The 18,041-nt window shown below is 45.1% G+C and overlaps 1 protein-coding gene across 1 annotated transcript in view; it reads left to right on the forward strand.

The window, feature by feature from the left end:
• Positions 1–18,041, forward strand: part of PTPRB (protein tyrosine phosphatase receptor type B) — an 81,230-nt gene that overhangs the window by 8,914 nt on the left and 54,275 nt on the right. Inside the window, exons 3-6 of the mRNA XM_066633323.1 lie at positions 3,281–3,519; positions 10,664–10,940; positions 15,259–15,537; positions 16,568–16,825. Of these exons, the coding sequence (XP_066489420.1) occupies positions 3,281–3,519; positions 10,664–10,940; positions 15,259–15,537; positions 16,568–16,825 (1,053 nt within the window). The remainder of the gene's footprint in view (positions 1–3,280; positions 3,520–10,663; positions 10,941–15,258; positions 15,538–16,567; positions 16,826–18,041) is intronic.

Raw genomic sequence — 18,041 nt, forward strand, 5'->3', positions numbered from 1 at the left:
AAGCAACTGTGGGAGTAAGAACAAAAACGGAATTCTTACACGAGAGGGGTCCTGAGGTGCACATAGAAACAGCTACATTTGCAAACAAGTGATTAAATGTGGTTTAATTCAGGTATCAGAATACTCTGTGTCTTGGGAAGGCGCTTGGCAGGCAATTGTATGTTCTCTGCTGCCCTGAGCAGCTGCAGTGCATTGCTGGAGAGGAGCTGCAAACGCTGGCTGGTGGAGGGCATGCTTGTGGGGGAAGGACGAGGAGGATCTCCGGCAAGGCTGGACAGCACATTGTACACACGTAGAATGCCTTTTCACCTGCCCTTAGCATGTGAAAATGGGTGCAAATATATACCTCTGCCAGGATTAAGAGCCCAATCCTAGGTATGTCTACTCTGAAGTAAATCTTGTTCTAGTCAATGGAGCTTACTCCCAGGAAAGTGCCTAGGATTGCAGCTAAGAGCCCAATCCTATGCATGTCTACTTAGAAGTCCACTTTAGTGAATGGGGCTTACTGTGGATAGGATAGCAGCCTCAGGGCCCAATCCTGTGCCTGTCTACTCAGAAGTCAGTCCCACTAGAGGCAGTGGGGCTTCCTCCCAGGAAAGTGTGGAGAGGACTGCAGCCACAGAGCCCTGCCTCTGCCTGTCTACTCAGGCTGCTAGGCTATGACACTTTCCCGGGAGTAAGCCCCATTGAACACAGTGGAACTTACTTCTGAGTAGACATGCTTGGGCTCTCAGGCTGTAAGGCTATGCACCCTTTCCCAGGAGCAAGCCCCATTGAGCACAATGAGTCATACTTCTGAGTAGACATGCCTAGGCTCGTGCTGCAGATTGGCACGGGGGCTGCACCAGCCAGCTTCCTTCCCCTCCTCCTCCGCCAAGCCAGTTCCTGGGCGTTCCGTGGGTGCCGCGCCCTCCACCAGCTTAGAAGCTGCGCTGGGAAGCAGAGCGTGGGGGGAGGGGAGGCGGGCTGGGCTCAGGTGAGAGCTTGGAGATGGGGGCAGGAGGGGGTAGTTGTGCGGTCAGGCAGGGGCCAGGTGCCCGCCCACTCTGCACCCCTCAGCACCCATCCAGCTAATGCCTCTATTTTGCTCCCCCCTCCTGGAATGCCTCCAAAGGGGAGGGGCCCCTGCAAAAAGGTGCCGGAACTCCGTCCCCCCACGTTCCATTAGAAAAAAAGCCCTGCTCTTACCCATGGAGGGAGAAAGCACCACGAAATGTGGGAGGAATGAAGGTAATTGCTTCTTCCCACACACTCTAATTGCACCTCTAGCAATCCCTAAAAGATAGGTGACAAAGAAGTCCATATAATCATGGCCCTCTCAGAGGAGCTTGAGGGTTGTGCCCCACCCCCGCTAGCCAGAAGGCTGTTTCCAGGCATGGCAGTTCACATGGAAATTAAAGCCCTAAATGATCTATTATTATAAAGCAGATCTGAGCAATCTGAGACCAACCAAGTTGAAAGCCACCTGTCAGCCAATATATAGCAGCCCACCAAGACCTGGATCAACTTCCTGGGACAGCAACAATGAGGCCTATCCAGCTCCAAGGCATGGATGGTTTGGGGCACGTTTTGCTTGGTTGGTCACCAGTTGTCAGGCGAAGTATTAAAATTCAGCACACAGGCAAATCAGGATGGAGTCAGGCCTGCTTTTATTTAGTAATTTAACTTGGGTACACTAGTACAGAGCACTTAAAAAGGAGAGAAGACATAGAGGATCACCAGACTATCCATGGCTCTTTGCCTCCTGGGATGAGCAATGGTTGGAGGGGCGGGGAGGACATTTGGGGGTCATTTTTTAGTAGGGCCATTGGGGGATGTGACCCCCACCACCACCAACAACAGCATGGTGTGCCTTGTCAGTTGTCAAGGCCTTGGCAAACTTGACAAACTTGACCTTGTCAAGGTCAGTTTGTGCTTTGTCAAAAAACTGATGATGTACCTTGACAATTTTAGTACCTTGTCAGTGTGTCATGAAACAAGGTTGAAAATCACTACTAGATGGTGCTTCTGGAAAACCTGTGAACTGCCTCTTACTTGGTGTCAGCAATTTTGCCAGGGAGCCAACTGTAGGTATTAGCAACCCATCCACAAGATATGTGTGCCCCCTTTGTATACAGGTGGGGATCACCCTGTTTGTATCAAGAGGAACATGGATGGAAAATAGCCTGAAGTAGCTCTTGAGGTTTTACCTAGAGCAGGTGTGAATGCTCACAGCCAGTTCACCTGATGGTTCACGTTCCAGCTGACCTCCAACTGGACAGGTATATTCTGTGAAAATATGAGACATAAAAATGAAATATAAACCTCCAAACCAAGTAGGTCTGCTGAACATACCTGGAGAGGGAGCTCCACAATGAGCACGTCATCACTGAGAATGTCCTATTCCTTCTTCAACAAAAATCAAACTCTGCAGGAGCAGGATTTTATCTTATCAAGGAAGCATCCTGGGAGGAACTCTTTGAAATACCTTGAGTTCAAGTGATTCAGGACTTTAAAGGTCAAAACTTGCACTTTAAATTTTGTCTAGAGACTAATGGGAAATTTGAGCAGACCTTTCAGGACTCCTGGGAGCTACCAATCAGAGTAAACTATACTGATTTCTAGACCAATGGTCTGTCTTAGTTTAAAGAAGCTTCATGCACTCATGTGGGTATTTCACAGTATACTGGTGAGTGAGGAGCTACAGGGACAGCAAAATACATGTAAGTGCAATCCTTACACACGATGACCTAAGTATGGGTTGCTTGTAATTTCCTACATGAACATGTTTCCATATAGAAGCTTTTTTTAATACAAGAAGCACCCCATAGTCAGAACATACAAAATATCCAGTTATCAGGTATGCAACTATACTTCTAGGTTGCTGTTTGACCAATAGCATGACATTGTTAAGTGGGCTATAGATGTTAGGTAGTAATGTGCCAATACTTGCGCATGGAAAGGTCTGCCCAGTTGATAAATTCATTATTAGGCATCTGGATCTGTAAAAAACACTGATCAAGCATCCTGAGAGAATACATGCCCTGATGCCCATCATATGATGCAAAAAAAAAAGTGTTGTGAAATGAGAAGTAATGTCGATAATATAACCATAGCAATTCCAGCTGAAAATACAGTTGGAAGCTTAAGAAAACTTTTTAAGTTAAAAGGTAATCAAAAGATAAACAATTTCCTAAAATTGTTGATTACATTCACATTCAGTTAAAAGATATGATTGGTACGTAAATGACTGTTTCTTCTTTTAGCATTGATTTTATATGATGTCCTTTATTCATCTTAGATTGTCAAGAAGATGCTGACATGTGCATTTGGACTACAAGAAGTACACCCCCTGCACCCATTACACATTCTCCACCAAACTTTCTTGGCGGCAGCAGTACAATAATGTCCCTCAGAAGTGGTACAGAAAGCAACAATAAAAACATGCACAAACCTCAACTTAACCAGAATTTATTTGAAGTGACAGAAAAACCCAGGATCCCCACAACTACTCATCCTTTCTCTAGCACCACAGAACAGGTAAGATAAACTATTGACAGGAATAGATTGCAGATCATTTGCAGCTGTGTTGAGAATGGAATCCCTCAAGCCCAGGGGTTTACAAACTGCATTGTACTAAATCTAAGACATTCAAACTGGCTGAGCTTTTCCAAGTTCTTACATCAATCACATCATCAGAATAGGTAGGTCACATGAAAAATACATGAATGCAAGTGTCCTGAAGTCTAGATGTCAGCAGACATCACTTTCATGCCAGCTGGCATGACTTCAGGGTCTCTGCAGAGCCCAGAGCTGATGTCTACCCATTGCCTGAACTTGTTCCCCAGGAGAACTGGTCCCACCTACTAGTGACTTATTTTTCTGTAGTCACCATGTAGCCCCTGATATAATGTTCCAGGGCATTGTGTGGGACGGTGCGTGGGAGAGAAACTTGTGTGTAGAAAAGAATCATACACAAAATTGGAAGGGGCCAAGGAAGCTCTTTCTTCTCCTACCAAAGGGCAAACCTCAGTCTTTCATAAGTTGAAATGACTGATCAATGGAAGATTTTATGAGGTTTAGCTCTGTACCAACCAGCATCATTCTGGTTAAAGACCTTCTGATAAATCTCTCAACTATTACTGATGCAAACTTGTCTGCTTCTTACGTGTGGATTATAGTGTGTGGATATGTAGTGGATGTAGCAAAATAGACAATTTAGGGTGCAATCCTAACCAACTTTCCAGCACTGACCTAGCCCCAATACAGCCCCAAGGTAAGGTAACAAACATGCTCTTGCCTTGAGGATGCCCCCTTGACTGCCTCCCCATTGCAGGATCCAGTGCATGCTACATTGGCACAGCTATGTCAGGGTTGGAAAATTGGTTAGGATTGCGCCCTTAGAGATGTATTTCTGACTTGGTGTATTGAAGTACTGCAGAGCAAAATGTGCCCCAGCATATCTCTGCATTTTCAAATGGAAATGCCATTTTAAGTATGTGAATGTGTGATAGAACCCAGTGTGGATCACAATGTTTTGCTTTGACCATTCATCCAGATGTATTACTTGTTCACATATATATAGAAGTATGAACAAGTTTTTCTGCTTAATGCTTATCTGAAACCCTCAAAAGTTAGAGGACTGCATTACGTGCTATGTATTAAGGTTAAGAACAATAACATTTCTTCATGGACACAGTGAAAACCTGGATGCTGCTGTCAGAGGTCACCCTATTTTCAAGGGACAATGGTAGTTACTTGGTTGATTTGGGGGGTGGTGGTTGTTTAGTTTTGTTTTGGTGTGTTTACATTTGAGCAACCTTGGGTTGCAAATTAAATCTACAGCTTGCACTTTCAAAAGTATGAGAAAAGCTGTGCAAAGCCCATTTCCTCCTGATAAAAAAAAAGGCGAGAGACTGGTGGTTTCAAAAAAGCCAGGAAACCTTGGGAAAGGTTCTGAATGAGCTACTAGTGATACACCCAGGCAGTCCTCAAACATACTTCTAGTTCTTTACCTCAAAGCCTACCTCAGCTAAAATAGACAGTCCTTGTTGAAATTTTCATATTTACTGTGCCTTAGTACCAGTTAAGCTTCAATAGTGGTTTTAATGAGCACAGAACAAAGAAATGTACCCTATTGATAAACTTATGCGGCTCTGTTATGAGCCCTGACTTCCAGCCCTCCATGTTGCGCGGATCAGTATGAATGGGGAACAGGGCTATGTAATCTATTCATTTGGAGATTGAGGTAAGCCAAGATGACACCAGGATGTGCAGAATAGGGAAAACTCGCAAGATTTGGTGGTGACCACTAGCCTCTAAAAAGAGATTAACATTTCAAGACCCAAATTTTTCTCTGAATTAAAAGGCAAGCTGCAAAAGAATTCCCAGTTTGCCCATCCATGCACAGAAGCCCACAATTCTCCAAAACCCTTCCCTTTAAACCACGCTTAACGGTGGTGGTAGTAGCCATGGCATTCCAACAGGGGGGAAAGAGCTCTGTGTTTCCATCCTTCCTCCCCGTCCTGTGCCTGGCTCTTCACACTGCACAGAGCCCAGTGTAGTTTTCTGAGAGCTACTGCAGCGCCATAGTGGTTATGGCAATAAGCATGGAGTGGAAAAATTGTGAGAGTCCAGCAATATGCATCTCTGCAGCAATTCTTAGCGGTGAAGCCTAAATTAAAGGAAATAAATGACAAAATTAATGTCAGCTGCTTTTTCTGAAGTTTAGCAGTTGATTTACATTTTCCCCTGAGAATATGAAATTTCCCTGCATACTCATCTGGCAAGTGGTTGCTTCAGAGGCAGATTTTGATGAAAGATAAGGAAGTAGTGAGACGAGCTGGCCATCTTTCTTTTTAGTGACGCTCTCCTGTTGATGGGATTATATGGAACTGAAATATCACTGAACATGAAGTGCTGATTGGTAAAATACTCTGTGTTCTGGAAGTAGAGGGGCATGTTGATTCAACTGTGAGAGAAAAAATAAGTCTGCTGGTTACTGATTTATTCTTTCTAAGGCATCAGAGAGGAAATTTGCATTTCCTGTAAAAGATACTAAAGAGTTGACTAGAAAAAATGGGTCGTAGCAGAGCTTTGAAAGGGCATTTCAGGGCTTCTTGGCACAACTGAGAGTTCTGGGGAGTTGCTGAGGTTGTTGTCTTGGAGTTGTTTTCTACTTTGTCCTTCCTGGCTACTTCACACCAGGAAGCATGTTGGCAGGGCCCTGAAGGGGACAGGGAGGGCCACTTGCATGGCACATTCAGGCACCTGCAAAACTTAATGCTTTGCACCACCTCTAGCCACACAATTGCCTGCAGTACTTACCATTCTGCCCCCCCAGCTATGCTACTGCATGGGCAGTACAGTTGAGGGGGGGAAAGCCTGCTTGTGACACTGGGGCTTCTGTGCTGGCCTCTCAGTGGCCTCATCCTTACTTTGACCTGTGGAGCCCTTGTTTTCTGTTGCAGTCCAAACAAGCTGCAAACCATCAGCAGCCCCTGAGAGGACAAGTGACTATGGTGGCACGGCTAATGATTGTGTAGCCTGGTGCCAAGCTCAAAATGATGCCCGGGAAGTGACATCACGCCTGGGCTTTTATAAAAGTGAAAAAGGGGGGAAATCAGCCTCCCCCCCCCAGCAGCTTGCCTCTCACTTCCTCTACCACCTCCTTCCAGGCCTCCTCCCCCCCCCCATATTGCTGGTTTCCTAACAACCATAGTTAGGAACCATGGTTTCCATGGTTTCCAACCATGGTTTCCCCCCCCATATTGCTGGTTTCCTAACAACACGTAATTGGCTCTCGGATTTGGAAACCATGAACCATGGTTTCCAACCATGGTTTACCCCCCATATTGCTGGTTTCCTAACAACACGTAATTGGCTCTCGGATTTGGAAACCATGAACCATGGTTTCCAACCATGGTTTCCCCCCATATTGCTGGTTTCCTAACAACACGTAATTGGCTCTTGGAACAATCAGTCTCATTGATCAGTTTTGATCAGAAATCCAGTTTTTGTTACACAGTGCAGTTGTGTTTTTATTTTCTGCTGTTGTGTTTTATATCATCATTGGCATCCTTCAGTCTCGGAAGACTATGGTATCGCGCTCTGTGTTTTATAACTTTTGAGAGAATATAGGTATTTTGATGTTGTTTGTTTCATTGCATTCTGCATTAAATTCCAGATCAAATGGTATGTAACATGATGATATTATTTGTACATACCACGGTTTTCACAATTTTGGCCACTAGTGTCAAGCTCAGGTTGTTGCCCCTCCCCCCAAACTTGTTGTCTGGTGAAATTGCAGTCCCCTTCACGCCCTTAGCTAGGCCACTAGGTCAAAACCAGCTTGGAATCACCAGCAGCCCCTGAGAGGACAAGTGACTCTTGGTACACCAAGCGACACTTGGTGACTGGATGGTAAGGTCACACCTGGAGTTTTGCATCCAGTTCTGGTTACCACATCTCAGAAAGGATACAGAGGAACTGGAGAAGGTGCAGAAGAGAGCAACCAAAATGATTACTGGGCTCAGGCACCTCCCTTATGAGGAAAGACTACAGCATTTGGGGCTCTTCAGCCTAGAAAAGAGGTGCCAGGGAGGGGCATGATTAGGACATACAAAATTATGCAGGGGATGGATAAACTGGATAGAGGGGTGCTCTTTTCCCTCTCACACAACACCAGAACTAAGGGACATCCACTCAAATTGAGTGTCTGGGGAGTCAGGACAGATAAAAGAAAACATTTTTTTACCCAGCGTATCATTAGCCTGTGGAACTCCTTGCTACAGGATGTGGTGATGGAATCTGGCCTGGATGCCTTTCAAAGGGGGCTGGACAGATTTCTGGAAGAAAATATTTCTTTACCTAGTATGTCATTAGTGGACATTAGTGGTCATTAGTGGAACTCCTTGCCACAGGATGCGGTGATGGTGATGGATAGAGTGGATAGAGGGGGGCTTTTTTCCCCTCTCACACAGCACCAGAACAAGGGGACAGCCACTAAAATTGAATGTTGGGAGAGTGAGGAAAGACAAAATAAAATATTTCTTTACCCAGTGTGCCATTAGTCTGTGGAACTTCTTACCACAGGATGTGGTCATGGCATCTGGGTTTTTGGAGGAAAAATCCAACCCGGACTACAAGCCATGATGTGCATGTGCAGCATCCTGATTTTAGAAGTGGGCTACCTCAGAAGGCTGGCTGCTAGGGAGGGCACCAGAATGCCGGTCCCTTGTCTTGCGCTCCCTGAGGCACCTGGTGGGCCACTGTGAGATCCAGGAAGCTGGACAAGATGGGCCTAAGGCCTGATCCAGCGAGGTTCTTCTTATGACTCCTAGGACAGGGCCTGCTTGGACTGAGGCTGCCATCCTGTCCACTTTCCTGGGAGTAAGCCCCTTTGACTATAATGGGACTTACTACTGAGTAGACCTGCTTAGGCTGGGGCTCTGAAGCTGCCATCCTACCACACTTTCCTGGGAGTAAGCCCCATTGACTATAATGGGACTCACTTCAGAGCAGACCTGCATAGGATGGGGCTCAGAGGCTGCCATCCTGTCCACATTCCTGGGAGTAAGCCCCTTTGACTATAATGGGACTTACTACTGAGTAGACCTGCTTAGGCTGGGGCTCTGAAGCTGCCATCCTACCACACTTTCCTGGGAGTAAGCCCCATTGACTATAATGGGACTCACTTCAGAGCAGACCTGCATAGAATGGGGCTCAGAAGCTGCCATCCTCTCCACTTTCCTGGGAGTAAGCCCCTTTGACTATAATGGGACTTACTACTGAGTAGACCTGCTTGGGCTGGGGCTCGGAGGCTGCCATCCTCTCCACACTTTCCTGGGAGTAAGTCCCATTGAGTGTGATGGGGCTTCCTTCAGAGTAGACCTGCGTCGGGCCGGCTCCGCGGAGGTTTCCGGGGGGAGGAGAGGCGGCCTCAAGGCCGCGCCGGGGTCCGAAGCAGCCCCGGGACGGAGGGCGGGGAGGCGGAGGAAGGAAGAGGGCGGAGGCGGAGAGCGCAGCCGGGCTGGGGATGGCGCGGGAGTCGCCTGGAGAGCGGCGCGCGGCCGGCCAGGGCAGGAGGAGAGCGGCCCCGCCAGGCGCCCCTCGCAGAGCATGGCCGTGCCCAGCCGCGCCTCCCCGGGCAGCAGCAGCAGCAGCAGCCGCCCCTGCGCGCACGCGGCCCGCAGGAGACCTCGGGCAGGCTCCTGAGCGCCCGCCGCCACGCGGATGGCCAGGCTGAGGCTGAGGCGCGGCGCGGGGGTCTCCTTGTGGCTGCTCGCGCTCGCCCTGCTCAAGGTGGGTCAGGGCTCTGCGGGGAGGGTCGCCTTCCGCCCCACCGCGCGGGCTGGGCAGGCAGGTGAGGCAGAGCCTCCCCACCGCGCCGGGAGCTGCCCGGGCACGCGTGGAGCCTGGGAGCCGCTGCTGTGCGAGTGGGGAGGCTGGAGCGCCTCACCCAGCCCTGCGCCTGGCACAGGAAGGCTCCGCCTCACCTGCCTCACCTCCCAGGGCGGTGCTTTTGAAGGACTGCAGTGGGGAGGCTCTGCCTCACCTCACACTGCAGTGCTTTTCGGTGGGGAGGCTCTACCTCGCCTCACACATGGCACTTTTCAAAGGGCTCCAGTGGAGAGGCTCAACTCTACCTGCCTCACTTCACAGGGTGGTGCTTTTTGAAGGATTCTGGTGGGGAGGCTCTGTCTCACCTGCCTCCCCACCCACAACATGTCCCTGTCAGCTCAACTCATTTACGTATGTGAAATTGGCTTTGGAAAGAAGGAAAGCTCTGCGCATGGGTTATGGGTGCTTCGGCATCTCACGTAGCAGCAGTGCTTTTCAAAGGACTCCGGTGGGGAAGTTCTGCCTCACCTGTCTCCCCATCCACAATAGGTCCCTACCAGTTCAACTCATCTACCGACCTTCAATAGGTGTCAGAAGGAAGGTCCTCTCCAAGGATGACCAAAGTTCTCCACAGTACCTACTGATACTTCTTTAAGGTGGTCAGAAGTGCCACTGGGGTATGGGGTGGGCGGGCATTGATCAAGCAGTGTCACTTCATGTTACATGTTTTCTGGGAAGGAGCATCCCTTTCTCACCTGATCCAAAGTGCGAAAAGGTGTGTCAGACCTGCATGTGTGGTGCTCTTCTCAACTGACACCTGTAGGACAATTCTGCACTGGTGCTCATGTCTCTAGAGAGCAATGATTTTCAGCTGCCATGCTGCTGCACATTGGTGTGCCGCGGGAGTTTGCCGTGGCATATTGGTAAGCTGCAAATGATATGCAGGTGTGTTGTAGGTGAAGGTCATTTATCAGAAGGACCATTGTGGGATGTGAGCTTCCCACCAGCAGCATGGTGTGCCTTGTCAGTTGTCAAAAACACTGATGGTGTGCCTTGACCATTTTAGTGCGGTGTCACTGTGCCGTGAAAGGTTGAACATCGTTGCTCTAGAGCATGAAAGTGGTGGGCATTCCAGATAAATTAAGATAGTGGACCAGTGCATGAGCATATGTTGGGCTCCATATACATGAGAAATCTATCCAAAATCAAGGGATTTCTTGTTAATCACATTAAGGTGCAAGGGTCTGAAATGTAAAACGAGAGATTTAGGTGAGTTTAAAGATGAGAGAAATCATTTTCTCTAGAATAAATAACCATGGTGTGTTTCCTGATTCTTCTCTAGAGAAGCCTCGGAGCTCCTATCAAATGCACCATCAATCAGACAGAGTGGAAGGTCTCCAGCCGGTCAGTCTATCTCAGGTGGAATAGTGTGGGGAACCTCTGCAACTTCAGCGTCACCTGCAACTCCCATTATGCCATATACCGAGTTTGCCAGCCCATCCAGAAGGCCAACAGCTCCTTTGAATGTGACTTCAGTGGCTTGGAAGCCGGAAGTATGTACTACATCAGGATTGTCTCTCTGTCTGACGGAGAAGCTAGCAATATCACAGTACAAACAGGTAGGAGTGACATGTGCAGGTTTTGCTTGTCCATTTTAGGTGTGGAGGATCTACTGTTGCCCTGTCTGGCTTAGTCTGCGCTTGTTGTAATCATGTAAATTGAAAAGAAATGCAAAGTGAGTTCTGGTAATGATGTTTTAAAAAGCGTCTTAGTGTATTTGACGTATAGATTGGTGGATACAGAATTGCACCCTTTCTTTGTTAAAGAATGTCCCATAATGTGCATTGCAAATCAAGTGTTGAGAATCTCATGTGTTTTTTTCAGGTTGTACGGTATGTATTTTGTAAAACTTGGATTTAGCATTCCTAATTAACTTCAGTCATAAACTTTTTAATAAGCAGGACTTCCTAAATTGGGAAGCTTCGTTCCAATTCGAGTGTTCTAACTTAACCTACCTATGCTCACATAAACGCATTGCTTTTTAATATTCATTTACATATAGTGCCATATTTACATATAGTGCAATAGAGTGCAGATATATTTGTGCAATATTCTGTAATATGGGGACTTAACTTCATGCAATCTGTGCTATAAGGATGCACACTTGTAAAATGTAATAATTCTAATTAATGACTGAAATTTATAGAAGTTCCATACTGCTAAGTTACCCTTCTGGACTAAGGCAATAGACCATTTTGCAATCTCTTATGCAAACATCAGCAAACATCAGACTTGTGACAGAAGAATTAAAAATGCAGTTGAGCGAAACTATATACTAGTTGTGCTAGCAAGTTATTGTTCAGAATAAAAGTAACATATTGTTAGAAGTGCAAATGACAAGTGCATGCCATAGAGATCATTGATCATACATTATTCTGCAAAGAAATGGCATGCTCTGCAAATGAACAGATTTTGAGTTTAATTTGTGAATGTCATTTGAGGACATTTTGTGTGCATCTTGGAACTTGTGTCCTGTAAAAACGCAACTGAACAGAATGACCAGAACAACTCTGTTGATGGTGCTTCTATTGCTGTAGTTAGCAAAGGCTTTGAACTTATCAAGTAGACACATTTTCTGTTTGTCAGTGTTTCATAAATTATTAAAGCAGCATGCATAGTAAAGTTGCATGAGACCATGTCCCAAAAATAATTTGCTACCAGTCATTTGCATCAGATGCATACAGCAAAATATTTTAATTAACACTTATTTTACAAGTGTTGTGTAAGGCAAAAGCTGCACACCTTGGGAGCAAGTGCCATTCAGGGAGGTTAACAGCATAAAACTATACATAAGTAAATTTTCTTGGAGTTCAAAGAGTCCTACTCCAGATTTATGTGTGTATCAGATTGCATGTATATCAGATTGCAGCCTTAATTTCTTCTGAGTAAACACGCTTGAGATCAAATTATAACTGACAGATACCACTGTCATTAACATAAGAAGGTCTGTGTTAGGACATTTGTTAGAGCATTTCTTTACACATATCCAAAAGAGTATCCTTTTATACCAAAAGTCAATAAATCTTTGTTCTTTTTTTACTAGTTCTTAAAAACTGTTGTTGCTGTTCTCACATGTTCTTGCTAATTTTAATTATACACATGTGACCAGGTCTCATTCCCTTCTCTTGGAAAATACTGAGTACAGGTATTCATATATTTCTGTGCACAACAGCAAATCCTAAAATGATGACTTTTAAAACTTGGTTTTATAACAAAAGAAATCAAGTACTTAGGCTACAGTCCTATTCACAGACTCACCTGGGAGTAAGCTCCATTGACTACAATGGTACTTACTCGAGTTGACATGCATAGGATTGGGCTCATAGTCAAATAGTTTATACTGTAGAACAAGTATAATAGACCTTGTTATGAAATAGCCCTCGTTGGCAACCTTCAGTCTCGAAAGACTATGGTATTACGCTCTGAATGGTAGTTCTGGAACAGCGTCTAGTGTGGCTGAAAAGGCCGATTCGGGAGTGATGAAATAAAAGTAAAGAATTTTTGAATAAGGCAGTGTATACAGGCATTTTGACTTAAAAGCAGTTGCTATTAGTATATTATAATTTTATTACAGTCTATTATTTTGATATCTAAATATAAATGGCTAATTGCTGTTTAATAGGCATGTAGCTTCCTCATGAAGCAGGATAGAAATTAAATTGCTAATCTTGCAATGCAAGCACGTTAGTTTTCATACTGGAAATCTTTCCAAAAAATTACTTTTCAAAGCTTTCTCAAGACAGATTTATTTAAATTTAAATTTCTGCATTCAACACATTTCAGAATGCTGTAAAAAATATCTGTGTGGCAATATTGTATTTCTATGCTATATCATTATTGGACAGTGGCCAGTCAAGAACTTTATAACAATGTAAATGGTTTTTTAAGTGTTTGTTTCCAGCCAGGGCTATTCAGGCCAGGCACTTCCCAAGCTCATTGTTCCTTTGTTCTAACGGATGTACAGAGGACTGAGTGTTTTGTGTTCTGGGCTAGATAGATTAGATAAAGTTTGAATTTCTGAACTGCGCCTTCTAGGCACGCAACCTTTTAATTTGCTTCAAGAGATGTAGCCCACCTCTAGTTCCTTGCTTGCTTGCTTGCTTATTTTAGGACAGTAGTTCCCAAACTGTGGGTCCATGGCCCACCACTGGGTTCACATCCAATTTTTGGTGGGTCACCCTGCTAGCAGGGGAGCACTGCTGCCCAATTTCCATTATAGCCACAGAGGTTTGTGCAGCTGGTAAAGTAAAACTTTTTTTTAAGGTGGGTCCCAATGCTAAAACGTTTGGGAACCACTGTTTCAGGACACAATCCAGCCAGAGTTAAGCATTCTGATTCCATTTGTTTCAGTGGGAGTTCATTATTAAACACATACTTAATCTACCACTGAAAACTACAGAACTTTAAAGTGGTCAAACCATATCCTTAACTGATTGTATTATACATAGCCTTCCCCAACCCAAAGACTTGGGGCAAATTACAAAATGTCAAAAATACAGTATATAAACTTTACCAATTGTTAAAAGTCCATTCTCGTACCACTGTATCCCTCTGGTCACCAAAGGAGTATTTAGGGTTTTAGGACCCAGTTCTAAACAGCCCTAGTGCTGGCACTGAGCTGCAGTGGTGTTTCTGGGTGTCGCAAACGTGCCATAAGGCATGTCCATGGCATCTAGGGAGGGGGGTCCACCAGCCTCAGTGCCATATGGATGGCTAGCTGGCGCTCCTCCAGCACCAGCTGTCAGTAAGACCTCTTGAAGTGGGGGGAAGCGGAGAGTGTGTGGGGAAGGGTGCAGGGGAATTTCAAGCCCAGGAGGAGGACGGAAGATTCTGCCGCCGAATCTTAACCTCCCCCCTGGCCTGGGTAGCCTGACAAGGGCCTCCTCAAGTTCTGCATCCACTCAAAAGCGGGTGCAGATCCAAGGAAAACTATTGGCTGGCACCATGGCTGCATTACCTGGAGTAAGGGAACAAACACTCCCTTATCCCAAGGAGACTCCCGGTGCTAGCCTGGCACCCATAGGATTCAGCGGTAGCCTTTTCAGCACTGCTGGAGCCGTGGAAGCTGCTGGGCTTAGGACTGAGTTGTTAGAATCATACCCAGAATTTTGAATTGCAGATATTGAAGCACCAGTATCATTCAAATACTTCTCATGACCAATCTTTATCAAGAGGCATTAGGCAATGTGCTGTATCAAGTGAAACTGACAAGCTGTCAACAAGGGCAGTTCCTTGGAGAATGCATTGCAGTAGTCTAGCCACAAAGTCTTAAAAGCATGAGTGATAGTGACAAGGAACAAATCTGAGAGAAAGTGACCTTCCTGTCAGGTGGATTACAGAATGTGCAAAAGACTTGAGTGCAGGGATGGGAAAACTGACAGTCTAAGGGGAAGGGCATCTTGCCTGCCCTGCTTTCTTTTTCAGCCGTGTTGGGCAGAATAAAAGACCAGCTGAGTTGGAAGCAAGTGGCAAACAGGTCTCTCTTGTACTGCATTTGACTTGGGCTGAACCATTTTCTACGTAAGTTCATAGAAGGTAAAGCATAGCCCAAGCCAAGCATAGTACAAGACAGATCCATTCAGTGCTTGTATGCTACTTGCAGTGGACGTTTGTGTACTTGCAAAATGAAAGTGCACCTTGGACACCTTTGTGTCATCACTCTCTCACTTTGGATAGGGTGCTGGTGAGATCAGAAGTGGTGCTATGGTCTTTCTTGTCCTCCTTTGCATCTAGATGGCACATTTTTCCTAATGGCCTCTGTGCAGTATTAGAAGCTGTACGGTGCTGGCCAGGTCAGAAGCGGAATGTAAGAATTAGGTTAAGTAAACGTCACATGCTTTGCATTGAGTTATTCTGTTTTGGTGTTTTGGAACACAGATCCTTTGTCACCTGCAAGATTTGAAATTAAAAAGGAAAAAACTACAACTACAACCTTGCAGGTCTGGTGGAGTCCATCCTTGGGAAAGGTAGACTGGTATGAGCTAGAGTTGTTTGATAATCAAATGAAAAAAGTTCAGAAGATCCAAGTTTCTGGAGGCATTTCAAGAAATGCACAGACATTTGCTAATCTCACACCTGGCAGCAAGTACACAATCTTCATCTCGGCATTCGCTGGAAATAAAAATAGCTCTTCAGTTGAGACCAGTGGTTTTACAGGTAAGATTTTTATTTTGTTTAACTTCACAAATGATACTATTCCACCTTGATTCATAGAATCATAGAGTTGGAAGGGCCTTATAGAGCATTCTAGTCCAACCACCTGCCTTTAGTAGGAAATCCTCCAACAGCATCTCCAACAGGTGCTTGTCAAACCTCTGCTTGAAGATCTCCAGTGAGGAAGAGTCCACCACCACTTCTCTCGGCAATCTGTTCCACTACCAAACTGCCCTTACCTTCGGGAATTTTTTCCTGATGTCCAATCAGAATCTTCTCTCTTGCAGTTGTACCCATTGGTTCTAGTTCTACTTTCAGAGGCAGTTGAGAACAAATTTGTCCTCTTTTCCATATGACAGCCCTTTAGGTATTTGAAGAGCGCTATCATATCCCCTCTCAGCCTTCTCTTTTTCCAGAGATTCCTAATTTTCCATAAAAGGGTATGGAGAAAATCACATTGTCAAACTAATTCTTTAAGCATAAAACAGCCATCCCAACAAATAGATATCTCACATCTACAGCCCAATCCTGTTGAGGTTTGGACCAATTCGCGGAGCCCATTGAGGCAGCAGAAGTGGGAGCACTACCATGCAAGCTACAAGGTTTGCTGGCTGTTAGAGCTGTCTCAAAGTGCTTTTTGCAGCAGTGTGCACCAATGGGAACATGCGTTTGGTCGCCGCATTGGTTGATTAGGATTGGGCTGTAATTCTTATAAGAGCAAAGCATGATTTATTATGTCAGAATGTAGCCATTGTATGTTACCAGACTGAACCAGGAAGAAGACTAATTTTGGAAAGTGCCACAGCTTACTTGATTTAAAGAGTCAGATCTGCAGCATTTCTGATTTCTTTTCTAAGCAAAAAAAAAAAAAATTGATATCAAATTTATCTTTGTTCTTATTTAGTAAAATGTGAAGTTTGAGGTTTTTCATTTTGTTTCAGGAGGTCATTTGTGTTTTTGCAAATTCAAAATAATTTCAAAATATTTTCTTTATATAAATGGTTTTCTATTTCTTCTTTTTTCTCCTGAACAGCACCTTCTCCAGTGGAAAAGATTCAAGTCACTGTCGAGATGGAATCGATCCATGTTTCTTGGTCACCAGCTGCTGGGAATGTGGATCAATACAGGCTGGTTTTGCTGGATAAAGATGGCCCAGTTCAACAAACCGATCTTGAAAAACACACTTTGTTATACAGTTTTTCAAGACTAACACCAGGATCTCTATATAATTTCACTATCATTTCCAAAGCTGGTGGGATAGAGAACCACAATTTTAGACTGGTTAGGACAGGTAAGATTTTGCAAATAATTCCCTTAAAAAAAGCACCCAGTTGTTTTTTTCTAAGTAAATGGTACAATTTGACTTTCCTTAAATCAAGCACTGACAAATCTCTGTAAAGTCTATGCAATTCTTTTCCAGGTTATTTGAATGGACTTTATATAGTTATGATGCCTGCACATGCCTGATCTTGTCTGATCTGGGAAGCTAAGCAGAGTCAGGCCTGGTTAGTACTTGGATGGGAGACCGCCTTGGAATACTGGGTGCTGTAGGCTTACACCATAGTCTTTCGAGACTGAAGGTTGCCAACCAACCAGAGTAATATGTTCACAGAAATTGCCTTATGTGGATTAACTGCCATACATGAGATAAAAAGAAAGGTCTGTTACTTTCCTGGAAAAATGTAAAGGACAGTAGTCTTGAGCGCCTTGGGGTTAACAGAAATTTAACAGTTCCTTTTTGTTCAGGGTTCCATGTGCATTTCTTTGTGCATGACCAGTGGTCCCGGTTCTGCCCATGCCTAGCGTCCTTGCACTTTAAGGGCCCTCGCTCATGCCTGACCATTGTCCTACCTGGCCGTTCCAGCTGCTTCCCTTTCCTCATCCAGTAACAGCCCAGTCATATGGTGGTGGCTGATGGTGGCCTGCTGAGTCATAAAATGCCTTCCAGCAGCATGTGGCAGTAGCGGTGGGAGGGCAGCAGGGAGGAATGGGACAGGAAGAGGTGGAAGTAGTGGCAATGGCTTGTGCTGGATTGTGGCTGCAGTACTATCCACACTTATCTGGGAGTAAGCCTCATTGATTATAATTCAATTTACTTCTGAATAGATGTGCATAGGATTGGGCTGTGTGGATACACAGGCTCTTTCCTGTAGCCTCCCTGCCACCTTTCTCTCCTCAGACTTGTGCTAGCAAAATAGCTAGTGCAAGTCTAAGGAGACCTATTGCAGAGTAGGAGGCATGCAGGGGAAACACTGAAGCCTCCTGATCCACTCCAACCCTGCTGCTTCCATTTTTGGTGCACCTGCACCAGGGGAGGGGGAGAGAGAGGACTGGGCTGTAAGTTTTCTGTGGTTTGTTAGTTGACGAGGAAGAAAGCAATGATTCTTCTCCTTCCTGGCAGAAGCAATTTGAACATTCTTTGACGACCCACTCCTGACGCAGCATTGGGCGTGTTGATATAGTGTATGTTTAATGTTAAAAGATATTATTTATATTTAAAAAATCAA

The sequence above is a fragment of the Tiliqua scincoides genome, chromosome 7 (assembly GCF_035046505.1).
Source record: "Tiliqua scincoides isolate rTilSci1 chromosome 7, rTilSci1.hap2, whole genome shotgun sequence".
Lineage (NCBI taxonomy): Eukaryota > Metazoa > Chordata > Lepidosauria > Squamata > Scincidae > Tiliqua > Tiliqua scincoides.